The sequence below is a fragment of the Babylonia areolata genome, chromosome 26 (assembly GCF_041734735.1).
Source record: "Babylonia areolata isolate BAREFJ2019XMU chromosome 26, ASM4173473v1, whole genome shotgun sequence".
Taxonomy (NCBI): domain Eukaryota; kingdom Metazoa; phylum Mollusca; class Gastropoda; order Neogastropoda; family Buccinidae; genus Babylonia; species Babylonia areolata.
Window position 1 is genome coordinate 28,324,611 of NC_134901.1, and position 22,716 is coordinate 28,347,326.

General features: G+C 41.6%; 1 protein-coding gene across 1 annotated transcript; it reads left to right on the top strand.

Moving 5' to 3' along the window:
* Positions 1-5,574: 5,574 nt before the first annotated feature.
* On the top strand, positions 5,575-22,148 carry LOC143300851 (uncharacterized). The gene is made up of 5 exons (XM_076614796.1): positions 5,575-5,656; positions 8,438-8,703; positions 11,048-11,170; positions 11,884-11,999; positions 12,613-22,148. Exons 2-5 carry the CDS (start codon positions 8,496-8,498, stop codon positions 12,877-12,879), a joined length of 714 nt encoding a protein of 237 aa, XP_076470911.1. The 5' UTR covers positions 5,575-5,656; positions 8,438-8,495; the 3' UTR covers positions 12,880-22,148.
* Positions 22,149-22,716: the final 568 nt, after the last annotated feature.

Sequence of the window (22,716 nt, forward strand, 5' to 3'; positions counted from 1 at the left end):
TAATAAGATAATTATGTAAGATTTGTTTTCGTAAAAGGGTGAAAAACCAAGAAAATATGGTAATCATGCCGTATCAAATTATGCAAGATCATTGTATGAAATGAATATAGGGCTTTGGTATCATTGATAAAGCAGTAAATGTTCGGGAAACGAAAAGAATTGAGAGAAGGAAATACGCTAAATTTGCTAAAAGTGGACACACCAGGTCATTATGAATATTTTAGTTTGGTTGGGTGGCATTGTAGGAAAAAATGTTGGCAGAAACTAGCTCTGAGTTAGGGCGATCTCTGTGGGGATCACACCCAATAACTCTACTCCTCTGTTCTTTGGAGGAAAATGTGTGGTCTTTCTTCCTTTTTTTTCTTTGTGTGTGTTTGTCTGTGTTAGTTTTGTGACAGGTCAGATGGAAGAGGTTAGGCTGTGGAGGAAGGGGGGACAGTAGGGAAGTAGGAGAGGGTGGGATTGGGGGGATAGGAAGAAACTATGAGGGGGGTAAGGGAGAGTAGGACAAGGGGTGGGATGGAGAAGGTAGAGTACGAAAGGTGGGGGGATGGTGGCAGGGAGAGTAGGACACACCAAGAGAGTGGTGAGGAGTGATGTAAATAGATTTATGTTTATTTGCTCATGTACGTGTGTCTTTTTAACTCACTGTTTATTAGATATATCGTATTCCGTGCATAATAAGACAATATCCTAAAGACTGAACAGAGATTTTGATCTTAATGAAGAATTAGACAGACCCACACAGGGAAGGGGAGATAAAAGGATCCCTAAACAAAGCCTGCCTCACCTAGTACCTAGTAGGAAACCGCACCTACTTGGACATCCAACACCAGCAGTCGAAAACAACAGAAGAAAAGAACCAGGAGTCATGCCCTGACTCTGGGTGCCTGGAATGTTCGCACCCTTTGGGACAGAGACGACAGACCAGAAAGGCACACAGCGCTCATTGTTTGAATGCTAGATCGCTACACGTTGGACATAGCAGCCCTGAGCGAAACCAGGTTTGCCGGTGAAACCCAGCTGGAGGAAGTTGGAGGGAGCTACACCTTCTACTGCACTGGGAAGCCAGAAGGCACCCCAAGAACCTCAGGCATGGGTTTTGCCATACAAACCAAACTTGCACGACAGCTTGACAGCCTTCCACGTGGGATAAACGATAGGCTGATGACCCTGCGTCTGAAGCTGTCCGAGGACCGCTTCGCCAGAGTTATCAGCTGCTATGTCCTGGCGATGACCAACTCTGATGACATCAAAGAAGCCTTCTACAAGGAGCTCAGCTGCACCATTTCAGCGGTAGACAGACAGGACAGGCTAATTATCCTTGGGGATTTCAATACCCGCGTCAGCGTGGACTTCTCCTCGTGGCCAAAAGTCCAAGGACAGCACGGCACTGGCAAGTGCAACTCCAACGGACTGCTTCTGCTCTCGCTCTGCACGCAGCATGGACTGACCATCACCAACACCCTCTTCCAACAAGCGGACAAGTACAAGAACATATGGATGCACCCCCGCTCCAAGCAGTGGCACATGCTGGACTATGTGATTGTCCGGCAGAGGGACAGAGGTGATGTTTCCAGTACACGCTGCATGAGAGGAGCAGTCTGTTGGTCGGACCATCGCCTTGCACGCAGTAACATCAGACTTGCACGCAAGCTCCAGCCAGCCAGGCAGAAACCCCCTAGGAAGCTGAACACCACCGCCTTCCCATCACCAAAGACTTGCCAGCAAGATCTTCGCCCGCATCATACTGAACAGACTGGTTGACCATGTCTCCAACACTGTCATCCCTGAAGCACAGTGCAGCTTCCGCTCAGGCAGGGGAACATGTAACATGGTGTTTGCCGTACGCCAGATGCAAGAGAAGTGCCGTGAGCAGAACAAGGAGCTCCACGTGGTCTTTGTAGACCTGACTAAGGCCTTCGACACGGTGAACCGCCGTGGTCTATGGAAGATCCTCCTAAAGTTCGACTGCCCAGAGACCCTAATCCAGCTGATTGCGTCATTCCACGATGGCATGCAGGCAAGAGTACAGGAAAATACTGACATGTCAGATCCGTTCCCTGTGGTAAATGGAGTGAAGCAGGGCTGCGTCCTGGCACCCACACTGTTTTCCATTCTCTTCTCTGCCATGCTGATTGACGCCTTCCAAGACTGTGACCGGGGCATCTACATTCAGTTTCGCACAGATGGCAATCTTTTCAACTTGCGGCGACTCCACGCTAGGTCCAGGGTGTTTGGGGCAATGTTGAGAGAGTTCCTCTTCGCTGATGCCTGCGCGCTTGCTGCACACACACATGAGGACATGCAGTTCATTATGGACAGGTTCTCAACCTCCTGCAGGCGCTTTGGACTCACCATCAGCCTCAGCAAGACCGAGTCCATGTATCAACCAGCTAGTTCACAGAACGCCAGTGCCTACCCCCCACCTGCAATCAAGATGACACAGAGATCAAGTCAGTCGACAAGTTTTGCTACCTGGGCAGCACCCTATGCAGCAACGGAGCCCTTGATGCAGAAGTGACGCTGCGCATCGCCAAGGCCAGCTCCGCCTTTGGCAGACTCAACAATAAGCTGTGGAACAACAAAGGCATCAGGCTCAGCACCAAAATCAAAACCACATTGTTGTACTGTTGTGAAACATGGACGACGTATCGCCGTCACATTCAACAACTTGAGCAGTTTCACCAGAGATGCCTATGAAAGATCCTCGGCATAAAGTGGCAAGACAGGGTTTCCAACCTCCAGGTCCTAGAGAGGAGCGGCCTGCCCAGCATCGAAAGCCTGCTGATCCAGTGCCAGCTACGCTGGACAGGACACGTTGTCCGCATGACAGACAGCAGGATCCCGAAGATGCTACTGTATGGCCAGCTGAAGGAAGGCCACCGCGAACTTGGAAGACCCTGCAAGCGCTTCAAGGACACCTTGAAGACAAACCTCAAAGCCTGTGACATAGACATCGCTTCCTGGGAAACTGATGCCCTTGACCGCTCTCGCTGGAGGATGCTGTGCTCCAGTGGCATAAAGACGTTTGAAAACAAGTGAACGCTGGCCATTAAGGAGAAGCGTGAGCGAAGGAAGCAGGGCTCAACTTCTGGAGACGTTTTCCCTTGCAACACCTGTGGGAAGTGCTGCGCATCCAGAATCGGCCTCTTCTCCCATATGAGGGCACACACCGACAGATAAGCCTGCTTGCCTATTCATCCGTCGGTTCGACGGGAGACTCCATCATCATCATCATTATGTTCTCCCAGGTCAGCCTTGGTCAGTGACCAGTGGTGGTCTGGTGGTCAGCGACGGTCAGTGGTCAGCAATGGTCATTGATGGTCAGCGGTCATTGGTGGTAGACCTTCAAGTGACCATAACCTTCCCCCCGCCCCCTCACACACACACATACACACCCCTTACCCAGGCGGGAGGAGGGGGGGGGGGTTCAAAATGATTTCCCGAAAGTTTTATCAATTTGCCATCCAAATATACCTGTCTGCCAAAAACGATTTACGGTATGAATATACCAGGGTATGATTAAAAAAGACACTGTTTTTATATTGTCGAGAAAGTGTGTGATCAACAAAAATGATATGTTGTTATTAAAGAAGTGTCCTATTTGACTAAGATTAGGTTTGTAGAGATTCATATTATATCACTCAGTCTTTTACTATCAAGAATGACCAGTTAAAATATACCCTAGCGTTACAGGCGTTCTGTTACTGACCTTTTTTTTTCAGTGGTATTTTTCTTTCCAGTTTGAACTTATTCCATAAAGTCCTTCTTGGTTTTCTTTGTAAATTGTGACAAATTACATTAACATTAAAACCATCATCGATACTGAATCTCGTATCGCGGCGAAACAGTGTGAATGTGTGTGTGTGTGTGTGTGTGTGTGTGTGTGTGTGTGTGTGTGTGTGTGTGTGTGGTGTTCACCGAATAATGTATTTACTCTGTGTCAGCGGGATGCGTATAATTATGTTTGTGTATAAGTGTGTGTGTGCGGGCAGAGAGACAGAGAGAGAAAGAGACAGAGACAGAGACAGAGAGAGAGAGAGAGAGAGAGAGAGAATAAAAGAGAGATAATGAGAGATAGTGGCAGAGAGGGGGAGCGATAAAGAAACAGAAAATGAGAGATGGGGAGAGAGAGAGAGAGAGAGAGAGAGAGAGAGAGAGAGAGAGAGAGAGAGAGAGAGAGAGAGAGAGAGAGAGAGAACTCGGAACTGTTTTAATGTAAGGCCCACAATACAAAAGGACTGGGGTCGGGAGAGATAGACATAGAGAGAGAAAGAGAGTGAGAGAGAGAGAGTGGCAGAGATGGGGAGACAGACGGAGAGAGAGAGGGATACAGAGAGAGAGAGAGAGAGAGAGAGTGGCAGAGATGGGGTGACAGAGAGAGGGGCAGAGAGGGGGAGACAGAGTGAGAGAGAAAGAGAGAGAGAGAGCGGCAGAGAGGGGGAGAGACAGAGAAACAGAAAATGAGAGACGGAGAGTGAGAGAGAGAGAGAGACAGAGGGAAGAGAGAGAATGAGAGAGAGAGAGACTGACAGAGGGAAGAGAGAGAACTGATGAGAGAGACAGAGAGAGAGAGAGACTGACAGAGAGAGAGAGGCAGAGAGGGGAGAGACAGAGAAACAGAAAATGAGAGACGGAGGCGGTGAGAGAGAGAGAGAGAGAGAAGAGAGAGAGAAAGAAACTGATAGAGAGAAGAGAGAGAATGAGAGAGACACAGAGAGAGAGAGATGCAGAGAGGGGGAGAGACAGAGAAACAGAAAATGCCGAGAGACGGAGAGTGAGTGAGAGAGAGAGAAAAAATTGACAGAAAGAGAGAAACAGAAAATGAGAGACGAAGAGAGAGAGAGAGCGTTTCCCCGCAGACACACGGAGTCGCGATGAAAAAGTCTGAGTCCACTCCACACAACAGCGGGCCCAACACACAAGTCGCTGCTCAACTCTGAAGGTGGACGGCTGGTATGAAGAGAACACATAACACATTCATCATTCCACAACACATCTTTGATCAAGCAGAAAGCATTATCAGTCACAAATGTATACATACATCTGTATTTGACTGTTTTTGGATCTTTGTGAGAGGGAGTATTGACACGGGGGAGTATCGACACGGGGGAGTATCGGGCTGACCCCAGTGTGGGAGATTGCATCAAAGATTGACAGCTGACGAGGTAGTGTACACAGAAAAAAAGAAAGATTGAATCAAGATAGAATGCCTGGTCATAGCTGAAACACAGACACGCACACACACTTTCGCATACTCGCATGCGTACACAGTAACTTCTTTTCACTCCCTCGACTTTTTACCAAACGTCGTCTACTATATCACTTACAGTGAAAAGACGTTAAACTAAAGAACAAACGAACACCGTAAAACAATCATCTTTCTTCTTTTGGGGGGGAGGTAGGGGGATAAACTGCGCCTTAAGATGTTGTTCTTCTGCAAAATATAACATGATAAAATACGAGAGTCTCTGTTTCCTTTATTTGTGTTTTTAAAGTAATATTTCTTTCACTTAGTTATAAATAGATATCAACGATATCTATTTTTAGCTCAGTGATTTCCTTTGGTTCAGAACGAGAAGTGTTTCCGGATGAACTTCCGCTGGAAAATAAAAGAAGCAGACGAAAGTTTTTGAAAAACGAGCAACATGCTGTGAGTTATAGGATTTGAAAAGCAAACAAATTGTTCTTTTGTTGTCGAAATGCCTCTGGTAGAAGACTAAACAAAATAGTATGCTTGTTTTGTCTTTGTAAGTTTGTTATAGACAGTGTTGAAACTGACACAAATCTCACACATGTTAAGAATTCTGACACAATAGTTCGGTGACAAGCGCGTCGCGAAGATTTATGAATCTGTATATTCCGATTTATTTACAGAACGTAACATGTGTCATGTATGTTCAGGTATTTGAACGGAAAGACTTGGCTACCTTCTCCACCTCCTATTCGAGGTTGTTTTTTTGTCAAATATAGTGGTGAAAAAACCCCACGACTCTCCCAGTGTTGGCATTCAGAGCATTCCCGATTAGACAAGTTGACATTAAGCCTGTGACAGAAAGCTCGTTCGGAAAAAATGAGAAGGAGGGCATTCTTTTCCACTTGATCACATTGCTTGTTAAAGTTTTATGTTGTGTATGATCTCTGCATCCATATTCATGTGGAATGTGAATTAAAGAGACAGCCTTATACAGACTGACTTCTTTGTCATACATGTATAATTAAAAGACATATATAATCATTTTCGAGTTTCAGAAGTGCCTGAAAATAGAATATTTTTTAATGTCCACTGTCAGCAGACGTGCAGACATGCTTCATTGCCAGAACTCTTTTCTATCATGTTATTTGCACCTGCGCTGGTGCAGAAGATTAAATATGATGTAAGGTTTGTTAGGTTATGGAAATTAATGAACATAATGTATTTTGTAAAGTAAGTGAAGCTGCATGAAAAAGGACAGATTAATGGACTTTATGAAGGCTCTTGATAAAATCTACCACAGACTTGTGCATAAACTACATCACTATGGCATTATAAGCCGAGTGAATCGCAGAGTAGGATACTTCCAGCCCAACAGGATCCAGTCTAGTCATGGAAGGCAAGTGACTGGCCCTGTGGAGATGAACTTCGATGCACCCCAAAGTTCTACTGGGACCCTGTCTATTCCTCTCATACATCAACTACATGGTAGTCAGGGTGTCTTTGGACATAAATGGCTGTTTTCTGATGACACTTTCCTCTACTACCACGCTTCAGACACTCAAGTCTGTGGGGAGGGGGGGGGGACCATGTCAACCTTGCCTGTCCATGTTGCACAAACTCCTCTGCCAATAACTTGAATTAGCAATGACTATGAAACCTTCTGAAGCTTTTTCAGATTCAAGAGGGGCTATGACTAATCATCCCAGCTGGATTCCTTGCTGCACTGAACAGCAGAGCCTATCCATTATTAACCTTTCCCAGAAAAGTGAAGGATTGGAACCTTCTCCCCCTAGAATCAGTACAATTAACAGATGTCTACATTACAAGGGCATCTGCAACTGTAAGAAAAAAAGCTGCCCTTTTCCCCCCCTTCTTCATCTGTAACACATCACTGTAATAGTCAAATATGATTATGGTATTTATTTTAAAAGAAAATATGGTTGATCTGTAGACACAAAGGCACACCACGAGAGTTACGGCTTTGTAAGGTTTGTAACATGTCTGTGATTGGGGATGAGTTTCATTTTATAATGGAATGTCCCAATTATGATCAGTTACGAAACAGATATGTTCCTTAAAAATATTTGTCTCCAAAATCGGTTTTTAATTTTTGTAATATGTTCAAAGGAGGCAAAAAAGTCATTTTAGCTGTAAGTGAGATGATTATATTTGCAAATGTTGCCTAGCTACACTTTTGGAGTTAAAAGACATTTGTGTTTTCTCAACTTTTTTGTGACATTGTTGTGTATTGTTCTGGGCATGAAAAGATTATTTTGCAGTAATCCTCCATACTCTAATAGGAGTGAAAATATAATTAAAACTTGAACTTGTTGATTTGTTAATTTTTATCATTAAAGTAAAATGCATTATGTAGTATTGTAAAATAACTTTTCCAAAACTGGTCTCTCCACATATTCAAGTTACCATGGTTAAAAACTGAAGAACAACAAATGTCTTAGCCTGTTATTATTATTTGTTGGTTGGGGGTTGTCTGCCACTTATATGAATGGAGTGACCGAGCTGGCCTGGACAAGTGGACTGATGAGAGATTGCAGCAGTGAGAGTTGTGACAGGAGGCCAGATCTTTTGATTGGGAGCATGAGACCACTGTGTGTGCTATTGATCAAAGAGGGGGTTGGCACTGAAAGAAAAATAACACTGCCTGTCATGACTGTGTGCTTGTCTTCATCTTTTGTAGTGACCAAAGTTCTAGACTATAGTATAGATATATATATACACTACAGTCCAGATTCTGTCACTATATTTTTTGTGTTAATTAGTAAACTGTATATAGAGGAGCATGTATTCTGTATTGCTTTTGTAAAGTATACATTATAATTATCTTACGAATGATTTTGTCATATATTCATTACTGTGATTAAATGTGAAATTACAGTTCAACACTGTCATGAAAAGATGACACAAGATGTAACAGAAGATGTACCAGATTTGTAAAATGATTAACAGTAATTATGTCATAGTTTCATGACTGTTTAAGTCCTTTTTCCTTTTCCATAATGGTTGGTGTGTATGTGGTGATCAGGGAAGCATGTACTAGTATTTATTCATTTTTCATTGTGCTTTGTGATTTGTTGACAAGTATTTGAATAAGTCAAAAGAACATTTCTGTTTTAATTGCTTGAAGCAGACAATATAGTCTTTTGAATTGAATTTAATTGAATATATATATATATCTATAGATGTATGAAAATTTAGAAAGTTCTTCTTTTCGTGCAGGTCATCTGTTTCGATTCTGATGCAAGCTGTGTGATGGACCTGGCTGTTGGTCAGTGACATGTTTCTGGCAGTGCTGCACTTTCCAGAGAAACACATTATAAACACGAAAGCCATTCCTGCAGTCAGAGGCCCAATGGTCAGCACGGCAGGGCCTAGGACTCGGTCCGGGATGGAAACCACAACCAGAAAACTTCGGCTGCTGTGCAATCTAGAGACTCAGCGGCAGTGTGCAGATGGTTCTTGCATACCACGCATGGAGCTTTGTCGTAAGTTTTAGATGTGTTGCTCTCGATGTTTGATGTTATGTGCATTTGCACCAGTGTGTTGTGTTTGTGGTGGATTTGAACATTAACAATAGTGAGGTTGAGGAGTTATGTCAAACAAAATATCAATTTTGATACTTGTTTGTGGGCTAAATTATAGACCTGTATCTCTATATTTTTATGTTATCTTTAGTAACATGTTTCTGATGGTACTGCCATCATTTTGTCCTAATACACAAAAGGGTTTTTTAGCCATGTTAGAATATCAGTCTGTATAGTGCATCGGGAGAAAACTAACATTTGCAGCAGACATGTTAGAACACCAGTGTGTAGAGTACAAGGAGGCCAGGTGGCAGAATCAGTTAGGCGTTGGACTTCTGATGTAGCGTTCACCAGTGACCAGAGATCAAGGCCCTGTTTTGGCATGGTGTTGTGTCCTTGGGAAAGACACTTTACTCTGATTTTTCTCCCTCCACCCAGGTGTGAATGGGTACCTGACCAGTTGGGGAAGATTAGAATAGCAGAAGGTCAGGATTGAGTCCAAGACACAGTGGAACTGAATTCACTGCCCCATATGTAAAAGACTGGGACTTTTAGGTGAGGATTGAGGCCCTGCATTCCTGTGTCAAGCCACTCTGGATATCAATTCACTGTTCCGATGCCCTTAAAAGACTAAAGTACCCGGGGAGAGCATTGGGCCCTGCCGTCTATCCTGAGTATTAGACACAGTGGATTTGAATTCACTACCCTGGTTGTTATAAAAGACTATGGTACCTTCAGGAGATTGGGCCCTGCCTTCCTGTGCTGAGCTTTAGACACTGGATATGAATTTACTGCCCCCATGGCTGTAAAAGGCTAGCAGGGACATGCACCATTAATGTGGAGGCCAGCAGGAGAGATTGTAATGTAGAGTACAGCAGGGGGGAGAATGTAAGGTAGAGTACAGCAGGGGGGAGAATGTAGAGTACAGCAGGGGAGAGAATGTAATGCAGGGGAGAGAATGTTATGTAGAGTATGACAGGGGAGAATGTACTGTAGAATACAGCAGGGGAGAAAATGTAAAGTACAGCAGGGGAGAAAATGTAATGTAGATTACAGCAGGAGAGTAGAGTACAGCAGGGGAGAGAATGTCATGCAGAGTACAGCAGGGGAGAGAATATCAAGTAGAGTACAGCAGGGGAGAGAATTTAATACAGAGTACAGCAGGGAGAGAATGTCATGTAGAGTACAGCAGGGGAGGGAATGTAGAATACAGCAGGGGAGAGAATGTAGAGTACAGCAGGGGAGAGAATGTCATGTAGAGTACAGCAGGGGAGAGAATTTAGAGTACAGCAGGGGAGAGAATGTCATGTAGAGTACAGCAGGGGAGAGAATGTTATCTAGAGTACAGCAGGGGAGAGAATGTCATTTATAGTACAGCAGGGGAGAAAAGGTTATGTAGAGTACGGCAGGGGAGAGAATGTCATGTAGAGTACAGCAAGGGAGAGAATGTCATTTATAGTACAGCAGGGGAGAGAATGTAATACAGAGTACAGCAGGGGAGAGAATGTGATGTAGAGAACAGCAGGGGAGAGAATGTAGGGGAGAGAATGTCATGTATAGTACAGCAGGGGGGAGAATGTCATGCAGAGTACAGCAGGGGGAGAATGTCATGCAGAGTACAGCAGGGGAGAGAATGTAATACATGGTACATCAGGGGAGAGAATGTCATGTAGAGTACAGCAGGGGAGAGAATGTCATGTAGAGTACAGCAGGAGAGAGAGAATGTAATGTAATGTAGATTTCAGCAGGAGAGTAGAGTCCAGCAGGGGAGAGAATGTAATGCAGGGGAGAGAATGTAATGTAGAGTACAGCAGGGGAGAGAATGTAATGCAGGGGAGAGAATGTAGAGTACAGCAGGGGAGAGAATGTAATGTAGAGAACAGCAGGGGAGAGAATGTAATGCAGGGGAGAGAATGTCATGTAGAGTACAGTAGGGGGGATAATGTAATGTAGAGAACAGCAAGGGAGAGAATGTAACAGAGGGGAGAGAATGTGATGTAGATTACAGCATGGGGGAGAATGTGATGTAGAGAACAGCAGGGGAGAGAATGTGATGGAGAGTACAGCAGAGGGGAGAATGTAATGGAGAGTACAGCAGGGGAGAGAATGTAACAGAGGGGAGAGAATGTGATGTAGATTACAGCATGGGGGAGAATGTGATGTAGAGAACAGCAGGGGAGAGAGAATGTAATGCAGGGGAGAGAATGTGATGTAGAGAACAGCAGGGGAGAGAATGTGATGGAGAGTACAGCAGAGGGGAGAATGTAATGGAGAGTACAGCAGGGGAGAGAACTGCTGTTTGCAGCAGAGGAGGAGATGCTGAACCAGGACACCATACTGATCATGATCGGAGTGGGGATGGGGGTGGTGCTCTTCCTCATCATCCTCTATTGTCTGCAGCAACGTCGCAGTGCTGGCACAGATCAAGGTCAGTTAGTCCCCCTTGCTGACTCTGTTTGGAAGCAACATGCTTTGTCTGGTGGTGGTTGTGTTGTTGTTGTTGTTGTTGTTTATAAATAACTTTTGCTGAAGTGTCAACTGTTTGTCTTGATTTTTTTTTTTGCAAACTCTTCAGACAGACTCTTCACAACAAGCATGGTTTCAGTGGTTTCAGTGTACCTTTTGTGAAAAATTGTTCTGAAAATGGATTCCTGCGTTACTGGTTATTGGTTGTTTGTAATTGTAGGCCCAGAAATGGCCAGATTTACTCACACTGATGGCTTGTTTAAAGTAAATGTTTTTCTTGGTATGTTTTGTGTAATGAAAAGTGCAGAGTTTACTTTTCATCTTGCAACTCGGATTACATTTATCAGTTTTAAATGATAAGAAATGTTGAGCTTGTAACCTTGTTTTTCATCTTTGTGACCACTTAGGTGCTCAAAAGGCAGGCTTAGTTGTTGCTTTTTATTAAAGTGCATACTTTAGATAAAATCACACCTTGATGAAAGACCGCAAAAGTTTAAATTGCATGACTGTGAACGAGGTGAAGAGAGTTGACATGATGTTTTCTTCTTCTGCATTCATGCATTGATGAACTGCAATAGCAGAGTCCACTTCTTTCAGCATGACCATTTTGCTATACAATTTAGGTAGCCGTGCTCTGTTTTTTTTGGGGGGTACTGATATGATTTTGAACAGCAGGTGTGCCTGGTACTGCAGAAGAAATGGACAACCCTGAGCTGCTGATGCCCCCTCCTTCTTATCGAGAGGCTATGGACGTCTATCTTTACCCCCCAACTCCACAGACCACCAGAAATGTGAGTCAGCACCAGTGTGACGCAGATTAAAGATACTGTGTGTACGTTGTATCTTCTGTGCATAAACGTTGTCCATCCAGCATGATGGATAGACCCCCTTCATAGTTTGTATGCTTTGTTTTCAGCATTGTGCTCAGTGATGACATATATCTGCTTGTTGGTGCACACAAAATTCAGTTGTAACAGTTAGGCTCACTGACTGACTAATATAGTAATAGTGCAGAAGTAGGGTAAGTTTTTGTTGACTTCTATAGTGAACTTTGATCACTTATATCCCAGCAATACTGGGTTTTGATTGAAAATACTATTTTTCTCGAAAATACTATTTTTCTCGGTGGCTGATTAAAAGAAAAACAACTTGTGCAGTTTTATATGTTAGAGGAATACATATATGTTCTGCTTCTATTTTTTTCCCGTCAATAACTTATAAATTAGGTGCTCAGTCCATCTGAAAATGTTGGTATGTTTGCTTGCATGGCAGTGGCAATATGAACAGACAAAGATCCAAGTGTAATTGTCAAGTCCACTTTGTGGTTCTGCCTTTTTCTAATTAGGGTGGGATTTTGTCATTGTTGTTTGCGTATTATGACTTCTTTTTAACAAATGTTTTCAGAGACATTCAGTGCCGTCCTTGGAAGAACCTATCACCCCACCCCCAAACTACGACGCCGCCCTGAGTATACTGGCTCAGAGCCACGAGAGTGTGCTGGTGGGCAAAGAGGGCGCCACTGCTTCCTCACCCACTGGTACCACACCTGTCTTACGTCGCACACTTTCCATTGAGCATGTTGGTATTTCTAGAGGGCGACCAATGACGTTTTCATCCTTCGGTGCCAATTCGAAAACATTCACAAATACTCCACGAGAGGAGTGCACATAATGATCTGATGTTCAAATGTGTGTGTGTGTGCATGTATGTGTATTCCTAGGAGTGTCTGTGGTTGCTTGCTCATGCGAAGTTTGTGTGCATTGATATGTCTGTTATTGGATGACTATCATGTGTGTTTGTGTGTGTGTGTGTGTGTGTGTGTGTGTGTGTGTGATTTTTTCTTGGCTACTTGTCTCCCATGTAGGGGAATTGAAAAAGAATCAAACTGTTTTGCACATTATACTGCTGGTTGCATGCACATCTATTTTGTCAGATTGTTTTTTTGTGCATGTACGATTTTTCAAAGACAGAAGAGGATCTGAGAACCAGATGTAATGATCTTGCCAAAGTTTTTGAAAAAGGGGACCAAGGAACTGTGTTTGCTTGTAGAGTATGTGTTTGTGCATGTGGATCTGCTGTTATGATTTCTCCACACCAAGCAAGAAAATTACTTGCATTGTAAATGTCAGTGCTTTTCAGCTGAACACAGTCATCCACTACACTTTTAGTCAGTTTTTCATGATGTTTGCTCAAACACTCGGCTGTTGGCATCAGACATTTTCTGCTCAATAAACATTATTTTTTAGTGCACTTCAAACACTGTGTGCCTTACTTGTGCTGAACAGTATTTGAATCATTGTTTGTTAGCAGTGCTTCATCAAACAAGACTTTGATGAGACAGAAGACACAAGAATGCTTATTATCTTAATAAGACAAATAGTTTGCTGATTAAAAGGTGACACATGAAAATAAGACGTAATGATGAGAGAGCTTGTGATGAATCAAAACTGAAATGTAGTTTGTGCACCTTTAAGACTAATTTTGTTATTATTTTTTGAGTGTTTCGAAGTCATCTTTAAGCTGTTCAATTTTGGGACTAAAAATAGACCCATGATGAGATACCTGTTCGCGATGATATGTGGAATGTGAAAAGTTAATTCACTGGAGCTATCAGGTTTTCAGGTTTTGTAAGAATGAAATAGTAATTGTCTCTATCATTTTTATTTTATTTTTTAAAGAGACACCCAAATTCAGGACAAACGAATAGAGCAAAGAGATTTTTGTTTGAAAAGAACTCTAAACAAACTGAAATTATAATGTTATTTTCCATGTGTGTGTGTGTGTGTGTGTGTGTGTGTGTGTGTGTGTGTGTGAACTGATTAGAGACTTACAAAGTGAAATTATTGTGGCACTTCTACTCTTTTTTTTTTTCTTTTTTAAAGACACAACAAATCAGGACAAACTAATTTAATACAGTGGGATTTTGTGGGAAATGGACTTTGGTGTAATTTATCTCTAGTTTCACATTTCCTGATTTCCTGCAACAATTAACAGTGAACATACCCATAGGTTTGCATGATCACATAGCTTTGAAAATATTAAACACATAAGTTTTAGATAATAAGCACCACTGTACTGGTACCACATTAGAGACATTTGTTTGTGCATAGGCAAGTGTGCATGTATGTCTGTGTGTCTTTGTTGTCTTTGTGTGTGTGCGTGCATGCACACGTGTGTGTGCGTGTGTGGAAGCACACATGCATATAAAACTGTGAGAACGACTATCATAGAGTGCATGATGACATTTTGTCTCCAATCTGAACTTGAGAAGTAGTGCAACAGCTGTCCCTGTTGTAAGATCCTCATGAACCTGTCGCTGTTGTACAAGTCATGAATTATTTGTCGCTGCGTCTGTAGTGTATATTACAGTGTAATGAGAGAGAGAAAGAGAGAGACTGACACTAACACTGACACTGACAATGACATTGACAAAAATTAAATTGCCATCGGCATCGATACTCTTTTGGCCAGAGAGAGAGAGAGAGAGATGGGACCAGTGACTGTATATATGGAGCATTTTTCTTTTGAATCATTTTTGTTGATTGTTTGATATTGAACACTCTAGTCTTACTTGTAGCTAGTTTCAGGTTCTCATTAGTATTTTTGGGCTTTTGCTCATTGTGTGTGTGTGTGCGTGTGTGTGTATGTGTGTGCTTGTGTGTGAGTACGTGAGGAGTCCGTGCTAAGTAACAGTGATCTGGAAGGTGCATTGTGTTGACTATTATTTGCTTCCTATCAGTTAGCGGTCGCAGTTAAGTTCCACCAGTTCTGCTAATATGGACAGATTGAATTCAATATCAGCATTGTGTTTCTACATTACCTCATGTCTGGCTGCACATCTTCCCCTTCAGATTTATTTTGTTTAAATTGAACAAGATACAGTTGGAGGGGGGGAAAAAGTGCATACAGGCAGGCAAACCACTCCAATGCCAGCTTGAAAATTATTTTGCAAAGATGGAATAGAAGCTGTGAGTGGCAGAGACAAGAACAGAAGTGTTTAGATATAAAAGGGTTAAAGGCCTCATAGTCTTTTATGTCCACCAGTGATTTTACATCCACTGTGTCGAGGGGGAGGCATGGGAAGGAAGATGGGGCCCAGGCCTCTCCCTCCGCCATTTTAGTGTTCCCTGACTGAAGTCAGGTACACGTTCACACATGGGTGAAGTGAGGAAAATCGGAGAAACGTGCCTTTCCCAAGGACACAACACCATGCCGAAATGAGTCTTAAACTCTGATCGCTGGTGAACTCTGGAACAGAACTACACACAAGTGAAGTCCAATGCCTAACCAATCCTGCCATATTATGGCGTCTTTGGATTGTTCACCCATCAAAAACAAGACATTTCACTCTTCAAAGATGGATATTCACCCTTCAAAGACAGTAACTGGGGATTTATGGAATCTGTTCAAATGGAAAGGGTCTGTTTATGCCAGGATGACTGGTGTTTCATCTGAGGAATGAAACTTGTCAGATAGCTCATCATTGGCATTGACTATAAATCCCCCTCACACATCCACCCCCCCCCCCCACGCCCCCCCCACACACACACTCCCTTTTTACCTGCAGCTCCCTGCCCCCTCCTCTCCCTTTCCCCCTTCCATACTCCCATCACACCTGACTGAGAAAGAGTCCCACTTCCGCGTTAGTGGTCTTCCAATCTTCAGGGGAGAGAAATGAAATAATGATCCAGCAACTTCCTAGGGTAATGTTAAAAACAGGAAGAAAATGAAATGGAAACATTTACTGAAAAAAAAAAAAAGAAGAAAAAAAAAGAATACCTGATAAAAAAAACTTCTAAAAAAAAGAGACAAGAATGGTGGTACAGCATACATGATAATTGAATTCACAGTCGTCTTTGTAAATCGCCCAGAAACCTCCTGTCTTACAAGTGGTTGGCATCTTTGTGTTATGAAGTTCTTTCTTTTTTAAATTGATGTTTTGTTTAACTTTCACTTTAATTTGTTCTTGCAATGTCTTTTGGAGAAAAATTGATTTTTCATTGTAAAAAAAATTACAGTGTTCATTGAACTGAACAGTTATAATGTTTCATCATCATGGTTGTTGTCTACATACAGTATTATTGGTGAGCAGAAGTTGTATTTTATCTGTTAATGTACAGTTTACTTTTGACAATTTTAATTATGGTTTTTGTTTCGTTTCTGTTATGGTACACAGCAGTGTTGGCTTTTTGTCCAATTGCCTTTTGTGAGCTTTCGTGATGATTAATGTAAGATTGATATTTTTCTTGTGGTGATTTTTTTTTTATAAGAGTAATTATTTATTTGTTCATTTATTCAGTATTTCATTAATTCGTTTATGGATGAATAGATCACTTCAGATCATGTGTTTGTTTTTAAGGGAAGACGACGAGGAAGAGCTTGGGAGTTAGTTAAAGGGCACAGCTGACAGATCAGTGATGAAGATATTGATCAGTGAATGGGTCTTACAGCACTTTTGAGGGTGGTGACTGTTATCTGACAGGCGTAACAGTTATTTGGTTTGAGTGTTGGACTTTCAATGAGTGTCCCGTATTTGAATACCAAACGTGGCACTTAGTGGGTTTAGACTAGGAGTGGATAGTTTTCCAAGGATCAATATTTTTCCTGTCTCCCAGGTCAGCATATGTGCAGGTCTGGTAGTGCCTAAAGCCCCGGTCATTGTGTTGTTTTTTTTGTAACAAGTGTACATTGTTGTTAATTACCAGGTTTGTGTGTGTGCGTGTGTGTGTTTGTGCGTGCGTGCGTGCGTGCGTGCGTGTGTGTGTGTGCGTTCTTTTTTGTTGTCTTTTTGTGGTGGGGTGGCTTGGTTTTTTATTTGTTTCACGAATTTGCAAACGCTTTGATTTGTCTCTACGCTTTATAAATACCATTATTATTATTATTATTATTATTATTATTATTATTATTATTATAAATTTCTCTGGGGTTTGGGAAATATTTTTTTTCTGTTTGTTTGTATTGGACTTCAAATTGTTTGTTTATTGTCCTAAACGTTTGTGGTTTGTGTTTTATGTGGGTGTGTGCATGCACAAATGTGTTTGTCTGTGTGTGTGTGTGTGTGTGTGTGTGTGCGCGCATGTGTGCATGTGCACATGTGTGTGTGTGTGTGATTATACATAATGTGAATATACCTTGTTCATCAGCTGCTTACACACATTTCCTTTTTCTTGTTGCTGTGTGACAGTGTTTTTCACTGATCATTCAAACACACTGACACTGTCTTGTAATTTTTTGCAGTGTTGCTAGAGAGTGGAAAACCCCCATTGTATTTTCTGTTGAAAGCGATGTAATATCATGTGAAATCAGGTATATCTGAAATCAAAATATGTTTACTGATGAAAGTCATGTGTTATTAAGTTATTGGATATACCTGAAACCAAACATATTGACTGCTGAAAGTGATATTTGGTATCGCTGATACCAAAATCTTATATATTGCTGTTGAAAGTTTTGCATTATTAAGTGAAATTTTATGCATCTGATATCAAACATTCTATTATCTGTTGAAAGGGTTTTTGATATCAAACGAAACTAGGCATATCTGGAAGTTCAGTGAAATATTTGACAGATAAAAATGAGTTACATAATGGGTGGACATAGGTAACAAAGTTACTGACAGAAGATGTAAAGTGGCCGATTTCCAGCCAGGTCAACCAAGAAGTGGAACAATGGAATGAAAACCAAAAGTAAAATGAAATAATCAAACAGCCTTGGTTGATAGGGAGTGACTCTCAATGGTAGAAGTATCCTGTAACCTCTTCAGTGCCAGGCATTAAATACTTTGGCTTGTGCTGCCCATTTGCCCAACGGTTTTTGATTGCAGGGGGTTATGATTAACAAACAATTCTATCACAGAAACTACTGCAAGAAAGTATACAGAACCCATACTTTTTTGAAAGGAAAATGAACAGACTATCAATGTATGGTAGTTTGAAGCTTATTTAACACAGTGGTTAGTAACGAGTCAACAATATATGTGAGATAAATCTGACATACTTTCTGAACACATAGATTGTTTGTAAAAAGCAGCTGAAAAGAATGTAGAAAACATGAAAACTAAAATCAAAATGTGTCTCTGTTCCCTATGTACATGTACAATCATGAATTATTATCCAAAGTTCTGGTGTTCTGTTTATTTTCAACCCATCATTCAATGACAGTTTTTTTTGGCAACTGCAGTAGAAATGTAGTTAGCAAACTGTTTCTTTTAATTAATTTTTTTGAAAAAGAAATAGAAATTACACACACACACACATTGACACACACACACACATCCTTCACATGCCTAGCCTGCATGTACCAGTTCCTCCTATCATCTCATTCTTACTTTCAGACAGTAGCAAAGAGATTAACAGTGACACAGTTGGCACACAGTACAGGGGGTGGGGGTGAGTACTGTTCAGAATTTCGCCTGCAGGTGACAGCAGATCCCCTTCTCTGATCAATGTAACCATGTTTTTTCAGAATTGAAGCTGGGTCAGTGATTCATGCAACACACAAAATGTTTACATCCCTTCATCAATTCTTCCCTCCCTGCCCTGAACAAGTGGATAGTTCAGTCTTTGAGGTCAACTCTGTGTCAGCCACAGAGCTATTCTTGGCCTCCTGTTCCTCTCTGTCCACTTTTATTGCAACATCTGGCTCTGCAGCTACCTCCACCCTCTCCACAAATCATCACTCTTACTTTCATTCTTGTCAAGCGTATCATCTGTCAAGATTTGGCTATTACAGGGGCTAAGTAATCTTTTTCAACGACTTTTAAAGCTTCTGTAACATGTTGAGTGACAAAATCACCAGGGGTTTTGCAACCTGCTGCTGTTTCAAACCACTAGGGCCTGGTTGTATTTCGTTGTCCACCATTTTGAAAGTGTTGTCTGATTTTTGACAGGAAGCTGATTGTAATATCCAGTAATTACCATACAGAACATGACTGGCTTTTGCTTTGGTAGATGATGAAAGTAGGCATATCAAGCTTTTTGACTGGTGGCTATTGAGACACTTCAACTTTGGAACAGCACCTGAAAAATCCTGAAATGATGTGGACGTATATGTACATCCTGTGGTGAATAGCAAAACATTTTTGCAGATGTGTATATTCATCCTGGGGCACTGAAGAGGCTAATAGTAATATTGAAAATAATACCACTGTGAATAATGACAATAGCAACAATAGCATACATTTTCCTTAGCATACTGTTCCTATCTCTTTTTCTTTGAACATTTATGTATTTCAGTTCAATTGCTTCACCCCATCAGAGGATATCTAAGTGCAGCAGTTCAATATCTCAGACATATACCTGACATTGAATAAAAGCAACAACATGCAGCCAATCAAAACAATGGTCAAATGTCCGAGAGAAAAGAGTGAATTCCACAGTTAAACCATTTTGCAGGCAAAGTTCTTCTTTGGTTCCAATAGTTCTTAGCAACTTTTTTTTTTTTTAAATTAAGAGGGTACTTGTTTAATGCAATTACAGATGAACAATGAATTTGTCAAGGAATCTTTATAGTGAACATTGCACAAATGAATAAGCTAAGAACTGATATCTGCTCAAATTGCGAAAGTCACAGTTTATACTCATTGGTTAATGTTGCTATATTATGCACAGGATCACAAACTTGCTTCATGAACTTAGGTCTTCTCAGAAGAATTACTCAAATAGAAGTTAACATTTTTTTTTTTTATATAACTTCATCAGTCAACAACAGGAATATATTCGTCAAAACCTGTGTAGCCAAAATTGTTCCTCCCTATTTTTATTATTTTTTTCTTCTCCTTTTTGGTTTTACTCTGAGCCTTCAAAGTGCACTTTTGAATTGGATATTTGGATGCCATTGTAGCTGGTTCTGCTGACTAAACTTGAATATTGCAGCTTTATCGGTCAGCTTGTGTTCAGAAGAGGTTTGGAACTCTAAACAGCTCACCATTTCTCAGGGCGACTGTTTACTTGCCTTTTCACGTGGTGCCTTCATGATCGATGGTCTGTTTTTTTCCTTCCCTGTTATGACGTTGCCTGTCAGGATTTGTGTGCCTTGAAATTTTGTGCCAGAAATTTCCACCTGGAAATTTTGTGCCAGAACTTTCCTCTTTTCTGTCGCTCCCTTTGTTCCTGGCTTTTTCTTGTCCTCTCTGTCATCTCTTCCTTCCTTGTTGTTTTTTTTCCTTGCTGGTCATCTGGTCTTGCCAAAACGTTCCTGCAAGGCACCGTACAAGGAGGCAGAAGGAGAGGACGGCAGAAGAAGAGATGGGAAGACAACATCCGGGGGTTGACAGGCTTGACGCTCGGTGACGCCCTGAGGAAATCAGAAAACCGTGAAGAGTGGAGAGGGGTGGTGGCCAGGTCAGCAGCGGTGCCCCAACGGTCTGAACCCAGACTACGGGAGAGTTGAGTTGAAGTTGAAGTTGAAGTTGGTCTGTTCACCTGTTCACCTGTATTTTTTTTCTAGAAAGCTTTGTATATTTTTTGTCTTTTTCTGGACTCGATAATTGGGCGTTCTTACTGTGTTGTATTCTTTTGTGTGTGTGTGCCAATGATGTGTGAGGTGTCATTCGGCAGTTTTTGGTTTTGTATGGCTGTTATTATATATGGTCTTGTTTTTTTAAGCACAGTTATATTTTTGATCGATTTAGGTTCGGAAAAAAACAACAACAAAAAATCCTTGCTTAGAAATAGATGGAGTGGTCAACATCAGAGGCTTTAGGTTTGGAAAAAAACAACAACAAAAAATCCTTGCTTAGAAATAGATGGAGTGGTCAACATCAGAGGCTTTAGGTTTGGAAAAAAAACAACAACAAAAAATCCTTGCTAAGAAATAGATGGAGTGGTCAACATCAGAGGCATGTTCATGATGTGCTTTTTTTTTTTTCCATTGTGTATTAATGTTTTATACAAACCAAGGGTGGGCTCTCAAGGCCTGATCACCACATTGGGTTTATGCAAAGATCAGGCGTCTGCTCCTTTTTCTTGTATTTTATTTATATCATAAAATTTTATTCTATATTTTTTATTCAGTCCACACGTTTTTCACCTCATTGAAACAGAAAACTGCATGAATGCGTGACTGTACAAGGTGGTTTACACACACATATATATATATATATATATTAAAAAAAAATTTTTTTTTTAATTTGGTGGTGGTTTTTTTTTTTAGGTTCTGCAGAATCAACATTTATGTCTTTTCAGCCAGGATATGGCCCCATGTGGAGGGCTGGTCTCTGAGCAACAAGAGATGAGGGACACTTTCTGGTCATGGGTCCATTTTGGGTCGGTTTGATTTTGTGGCGATGGTGTTTGAGGCAGTGACCAAGGATTGGTTTCTTGATCTAAAGACATTCTGTAACCCAGTTAACATTGTGACTGACTTGCTTTCTTGTTGTTACACAGTGGAAAAGTGTGGAAGATGGTTGCATTGTCAGTGGTTTTTTTTTTTTATTCATTGCAGCAGAGTACCAAACTTTCCAAATGGCTGAATAGGTGTTCTGCATGCTCCAGGTTTGTTTGTTTTTTGGTTTTTTTTTAATCATTTGTGGGCTGCAACTCCCACATTCACTCGTATGTACACAAGTGGGCTTTTATGTGTGTGACCATTTTCACCCCGTTATGTAGGCAGCCATACTCCGTTTTCAGGGGTGTGCATGCTGGGTATGTTCTTGTTTTGATAAACCACCGAACTTTTGACATGGATTACAGGATCTTTATTGAGCGTATTTGATCTTCTGCTTGTGTTTTCACATGAAGGGGGTTCAGGCATAAGGAGGTCTGCACATTTGTTGACCTGGGAGATCGGAAAAATCTCCTCCCTTTACCCACCAGGCGCTGTTACCGAGATTTGTACCCGGGACCTTCAGATTGAAAGTCTAACGCTTTAACCACTTGGCTAGTGCGCCTGTCGCTCCAGGTGTTTGTCTCTGGTTATATGCATTTGCAGCCGAACAACAAAAAGTTTTTTTTGTTAAAAGCATTTTTTGTTAGTGTTTTTAAAAAAAAATTATTTTCCCATCATCAACACCAGTTCAGTGGCATCAGTTCAGAGTCACTCATTCCAAGTCTCCTACGTACAGACACACCTAGGTTCATCTGCTGCAGTCTCAGTGCCGGCATCCACAGAAAAGTATCAATGTTAGGTCGTCTGGAGGCCACACACACCAGAGGAGACCCTGCACTGCTACTGCTGCTGAGTCACTTAGGCAGTGTTCAGTCGTGCTTGTTCTGATTTAACATGGACAGGATACCACCAAGTAAGCCCCTAACTGATGACAGTGTTAGCTTAGTTGTGGAGCCAGACTTGTTAAACATACCCACCAGAGCAGAGACTGCCAACACATCCCTCCAATGACAGCCCCACCGTGAACAGGTCAACACCTGGGGTCAGGTGATGGAGTTATGTAACAGCCCAACATTTCTGTGTAACATTTTTTGTTACGAACGTGAAAATCTTATTGTTTCTAAAGGCAACAGCCGAGTGAATGAAACAGTTTATCACACTTTTCTTGCTCAGTTAAAAAAA

Excerpts from the sequence above, each read along its gene's own strand:
- LOC143300851 (XM_076614796.1), top strand. The coding sequence starts at position 8,496 with ATGTTTCTGGCAGTGCTGCACTTTCCAGAGAAACACATTATAAACACG. Across the intron at positions 8,704-11,047 it reads ACCACGCATGGAGCTTTGTC|CAGAGGAGGAGATGCTGAAC; the intron begins GTAAGTTTTAGA and ends TGCTGTTTGCAG. Across the intron at positions 12,000-12,612 it reads CTCCACAGACCACCAGAAAT|AGACATTCAGTGCCGTCCTT; the intron begins GTGAGTCAGCAC and ends AAATGTTTTCAG.